This window comes from Trichomycterus rosablanca, chromosome 11 (assembly GCF_030014385.1).
Source record: "Trichomycterus rosablanca isolate fTriRos1 chromosome 11, fTriRos1.hap1, whole genome shotgun sequence".
NCBI classification, from domain to species: domain Eukaryota; kingdom Metazoa; phylum Chordata; class Actinopteri; order Siluriformes; family Trichomycteridae; genus Trichomycterus; species Trichomycterus rosablanca.
In genome coordinates, this window is record NC_085998.1 from 37,312,423 (window position 1) to 37,318,720 (window position 6,298).

At 39.2% G+C, this 6,298-nt stretch overlaps 1 protein-coding gene across 1 annotated transcript; it reads right to left on the reverse strand.

The window, feature by feature from the left end:
- Positions 1-1,172: 1,172 nt before the first annotated feature.
- Positions 1,173-3,306, reverse strand: rnf7 (ring finger protein 7). The gene is made up of 3 exons (XM_063004875.1): positions 3,092-3,306; positions 1,706-1,753; positions 1,173-1,541 (listed from the first exon to the last, which is right to left on the reverse strand). Exons 1-3 carry the CDS (start codon positions 3,258-3,260, stop codon positions 1,423-1,425), a joined length of 336 nt encoding a protein of 111 aa, XP_062860945.1. The 5' UTR covers positions 3,261-3,306; the 3' UTR covers positions 1,173-1,422.
- Positions 3,307-6,298: the final 2,992 nt, after the last annotated feature.

A 6,298-nucleotide genomic window follows, 5' to 3' on the forward strand; every position in this document is an offset into this window, starting at 1 on the left:
AATTAATCTGGAAGCCACAGACAGTGAGATATACTGTATATATATAACGAATTCTTGCCCATTGAATACAATGCAGATAATACCGGGCTATTATGGTGTAGGTGAGTATGGTGTATGAAACCAAACACAACAGCTCCCTCTGCTGGTACAGGTCACACATTAAACCGTTGTGCTTTTAAAAGGACGTAACTGATGCTCTCTTAAATTAGGGTTATAAACAAAGTCAAATTTTATTACATTTTGTCATATAATATTATATGTACCACCAATTAATGAGACATTTTCAGTTTAATTTACCAGCCCCCATAAAACACACTGGTTTTATTTTTTCCCTAATGGTTTTGATGTTGAGTCTTTATCTGGACTGTTTCTGTATCAAATCAAACTGTAAATGTATTGAAATGTGTTTATATACAGTGATGTTCACTGAAACTGGTATGGTTTTATCCTAGTTTTGTCAGTTAAAGATTTAGTTGAATGGACAATTTGCAGACTCTTCTTTTTACTGCATTTGTCCCAACTTTTTGTAAATGGTTTGTAATTAAATGTAAAATAAATTATTGGCTTTAAATACATTTACACCACTGCATGACTAGTATGAACTAAAATGAAATAAATCAATAGCTATTTTTTCCAGATGCTCCTGTATTTCAGGGGTTGCCACATTTCCAACACAGACTTGTGGACATGTGTATATAGTGTATATATACTGTATATGTGTGTGTGTGTGTGTGTGTGTATGAGCGTATGGGTGTATGTATGCGTACATAATATAGTGATCAGCGATGTATAATGATGTAGAACAGTATGATGAAGAGAAACACTGAGCAGAACCAGTTCAGCTTCCAGTATGTAGATATTAATTAATATTTTACTGCTAGTTGTACCATGTAGGACCTTGTATGTGACAAATAAAACTATAAAACTTAAAACACAATGGATCATTCAGGTCTGCCTACTTGATCTGGCACAGTTTTTACGCCGGATGCCCTCCTTGTTAAGCCATCCGTCCCCAAGACACATCTAACCGCGTCTGTACAGACGCCTGACCTGCCGACAGCACCGCCGAGACCCGAATCCCTCATCTCAGCCATAGCGTGCCAGTGCAATCCAATGCTGCGCCACCCAAGTACTCAAATAAATCAAAACCTAGTAACACCAAGAATCAAAAGTCATGTTTTTTAAATAGTTTATTAACAGTTTATTTATTTACTATCTAACACCTTTTCACATCACACTCACGGTCGATCAAACACTGAAGTGCGACTCTGTAGTGCTTCTCAGTCAGACAGTGAAGCAGGTATCTAGAGTCACCTGGAGTTCTGCTATAAATCAGTGCATTCAGTAACAAACATGCACATCAGCCGTTATCCTGTGTCCTCGGGCAAGACGGGGCGCCATTGTGAACGGACTCGCCAGTCTTCACTTGCCAATCCTCTGTACGACCCAGTCTTGTTGGCAAAGCGGGCATCTGTTGTTTTGCTTCACCCAGAGAGACATGCAGCAGTTATGGAAGGAGTGATTACACTCTCCCCACACAACTAAAGAACAGAAAGGAATTCACATGTTACACGTGAATAAATGCCGTTTATTTAATCCAGTAAACGCAAGAGACAAAAAAAGCAGCATCAGCTGGCAATCACTGGGAGAGATTACTATTATTAATTATATTGTAGTTGGGTTTCATGTTAAATGACTGACTTACCCACACAGTCTTCTTGTTTATTTTCAGCCTGACACCTCAAACACGCATCTGTAAGATGGACGGTAACAACACTGGTCAGTGATAATCAGCACTAGTCAACAACAGTGTAATATAGTGATCAGTGATGTATAATGATGTAGAACAGTAAGATGAACCGAATCACAGAGCGGAACCAGTTCAGCTTCCAGTATGTAAATATTAAGTCAATATTAACAGTCAGTTAATTACAATTGATAATTAAACAAAAGTGTGATTAGTGTGATTATTATATAATAATAAGCAAAGTTTTACTTTTATACTGGATCACGATGCAGATCAAGATGAATTTAAAAGATGTTTTAAATGCAAGTGATCGAAAGCAGGGCTTGGGATACATCTAAGAACCTCTTATTTCAAATGTAAGTGATCGAAAGCAGGGCTTGGGATACATCTAAGAACCTCTTATTTCAAATGTAAGTGATCGAAAGCAGGGCTTGGGATACATCTAAGAACCTCTTATTTCAAATGTAAGTGATCGAAAGCAGGGCTTGAGATACATCTAAGACTAATAAGGAGTTTATTCTAAATCAAGTGTGCGGTTTATGGTGGTGTTATTTTAGCACTGTGCGGATTACTGTTACTACTAACTATAAACCGTACAACAGTCAAGACAGCTTTTATTTTTAATGTAAGTGATCGAAAATAGGGCTTGAGATACATCTAAGAGTAATATGGATTTTAGCGTTAGTAGTTTATTCTAAATTAAGTGTACGGTTTATAGCGATGGTGTTTTTTATCACTGTGCGGATTACTGTTACTACTAACTAAACCGTACAATAAATCGGACAGTTTTTTTAATTTATTTAATTTAGTTAGTTTTTATGTATTAGTTTTTTATTAATTTTATTCATTTAAGTGAATTTAAGTTTAATATGGAGTTAATCTTTAGTAGTTTATTCTAAATCAAGTGTGCGGTTTACAGTGATGGTGTTATTTTAGCACTGTGCGGATTACTGTTACTACTAACTGTAAACCGTTCAACGAGTCAGACAGCTTTTTATTTTTAATTTAAGTGATCGAAAGCAGGGCTTGAGATACAGCTAAGAACCTCTTTTATTTATATGCAAGTAATCATAAGCAGGGCTTGAGATACATCTAAGAAATTTGAGCCCATTAAGATTTGAACAGAAAGTGTACGGAAGACCGTGACCTTAGCCAATGTATGAAACTAAAACTAGACTCGTGCTGCATATCTACAGTGTGGCTTTAATATCTCATAATAATTGTGTGATTAGTTATAAAAGTGTTAATAATACATTCAGACGCTATTTAGAGAATAAAATGTCTTTAAATCGCTCGTGTGTAGCAGCGATGGTGTTGTGGTGTTTATTAGCTTAGCACACTCACCCATCACCTGAACTCTACAGATGGCGCAGGTATCACACTCCACATCCCAGCTCCACATCGCCACTGCGTTCCACTTCTTCAGAGAAAACATCTTATCTCCTCCAGACTTGGATCCAGAAGCTGAAGCGCTGTGAGTGTGAACCACACTCGCCTCCTCTCCCTCATCCATCTCCGTCACAACACTAACACAGCGCTAGCAAAATGGCTAACCGGCTAATAATTCTTCTTTTTCTGGTTTATAACGGTTGGCATATGATTGTATTATACTTTACTGCCACCTACTGGATGTCAAGTCAAGTCAAATTTATTTATACAATGAACATTGTCTCAAAGCAAAGCAAGAATCCAGGACCAACAGACCAAAAACCCCTATTGAGCAAGCCGAGGGCGACAGTGGCAAGAAAAAACTCCCTTAAAATTACAGGAAGAAACCTTGAGAGGATCCAGACTCAGCAGGGACCTCCATCCTTTTTTGGGTGGCCTGGAGGAAACTTCAAATAAATAGGATTTACACAAATCATACAAACACAAAATTAAACTGAACTGAAAGTTATAACTAGCAAAAATTATTGGAGTTCTTCATTGTTCAGTCCAGTTTGTGATAAAGTCGGTTGTAAGTTCTGGATATATTTGGTGCAAACACGCCAGGTTCCCATCCCATCTAGTAGGAGCAGCATTGTTGGCACTGCAGTCTCGACTTTAAGTCTTTAACCTTAAGAGGGTGAACAGGTTTCCATCAGAACCACTGTGGGATAAAACAACAGAAGGTTTAGTTACAATGTGAAATCGTTAAGAGTAAAATATCAAAATATCAGTTTTACAGAGAGTAGCTTTAGACTCCGGCACCCCTAATTATTACAGCATAATAATTATATACTATATGTCTGGGTCTGGGTCCTTTCTGTGTGGAGTTTGCATGTTCTCCCTTTGTTTGCGTCGATTTCCTCCCACAGTCCAAAGACGTGCAAGTGAGGTAAACTGGAGATACAAAATTGTCCATGACTGTGTTTGATATTGAACTTGAACTGATGAATCTTGTGTAGCCAGTAACTGCCCATCCTGTCATGAATGTAACTAAAGTGTGTAACTAAAACATGACGTTAAAATACTAATAAATAAGTAAATACCAGGTTTACACTGTGAGAACAGGTCGCCAGTCCAAACACACACACACACACTTTTAAACTCGAACTCAAAGGAAGCTTTAATTGCATGAAAAATAAAGACATTCGTATTGCCAAATCTTAGTTACAGAGAAAAGAAAAGAAATAACATTAGGAAAGTACAAAAAAATAGTGACAGATGTATAAAATAAAATAAAAATAAAAACAGTGCCAATACTAACAATAAAAATGGTAACATTACAGTAATGTTTTATGTAGGTAGTAATAAGAATAACGATTTGTGTGTGTGTGTGTGTGTGTGTGTGTGTGTGTGTGTGTGTGTGGCATGATCACCTACTGTCCCTCACCTGGTGGCAGGTGTGTATGCAGTGCTGCTAGTGTGCAGCTCTCTCTGTGCTCCCGCAGTAGGTGGGGGCAGTGTGTCGGGGTCTGGGAGCGAGTTAAATTCCGGGATGAAGTTATTAAATTTGGGGAAGAATTGGGACCGGATGTGATGGCACAGCCTTTCCTCTGGGGGCAGCCAGGACCACACACACACACACACACACACACACACACACACAGTAATTTTAGCAACTCCAATTAGCCTGACTGCATGTCTTTGGACTGTGAGAGGAACCCAGACAGGACGCCACACAGACACGAGGAGAAGATGCAAAGAACACACAGAATGGACCTGGGGATCAAACCCAAGACCAACAGTGCTACCCACTAAGCCACTGTACCACCCCAGTCCGAATTTAGTGGTTATTAATTGTTACAGTTTTTAAGATTACTTAAAAATATCTCGTCCGAATCTATAAAACATTGTGGGATATCGTGTGTTCTTAGTGTTAGATTAGACATTCAGAGTATTTAACAGATGATCTGCAACTACACTTTCACGCCAGGTCATCAATCACAAAAATACAGAGGCACAATGGTGGCAAATAAAACAGGATGGAAAATATGAATAAGGGAAGTTTGGACATGTATGTGTCTGAGTAAAAGTGGAGAAAATGGTGTGTGTGTGTGTTTTGGACTGGTAACCTGTCTGGAGTGTTTCCTGCCTGTAAATGAGTATGATACTGGTGTAGTTCTGAAAGTCGGCCAAATGCTTAGGTGATGCCCTATTTCTACCTATAATTATATACTAAACTTTAAAACATTATCATACATTATAATCTTAAATCTGTAAATTCTGCTAAGTGTAGTTTTATGAACATTCAAAACTGATACATACCGTAAAAACATGAGTACAACCTTTAATTCTAACCTTTAATGCCAGTCATTTTACTTTGTATTTTGTTTATGCATTTTCTCCCCTTTTAGCGCATCCAATTGCCCGATTGCGTCATGCTTCCTCTCCACCAATGCCGATCCCCGCTCTGATTGAGGAGAACGAAGCTAACCCACGCCCCCTCCGACACGTGGGCAGCATGTCGTATGCATCTTATCACCTACACTTTGACGAGTGCAGTGCAGCTCAGCGTTGTGTACGGAGAGACACACCCTGAGAGCACTCTTTTCTCATCTCTGTGCAGGCGCCATCAATCAGCCAGCAGAGGTCGTAATTGCACCGGTCATGAGAGAGAGACCCCATCCGGCTTAGTCCCGCCCATATCTGAACAACAGGCCATGTTCATGTGGCCGCTCATCCTTAGCCGGCAGGCAGAGCTGAGATTCGATAATCGAGATCCCAGCTCTGGTTCCAGGGTGTGTTTTTACTGCTGCGCCACCTGATAGGCCTATGCCAGTCATTTTTGATTGGGCACACACACACACACACACACATATTTAATTACAGTGTTCATTTTTATAGGAGTATGGTTTAAAGTGGATTAATGCATTAGATGTAAATGACATATTCCCTCGCTGCACTCATTCAGTGAGTAGGAGACGGACATGTGAAGACTGGGCTGCACTTCAGATCCACAAACGCCCGAGTGTTCATGTTACATGCATGACTTGTTCTTTGTAAACGGCATCGCTCTTCATTCTGAAGATCTGAAGTAGTTAAATAATGAAAATAGCTGAAACAGAGAGGACTCTACATCACGCATGATTTGCTGCTGTTAGTGAATGTGGAGGGAATTTTGAAGAC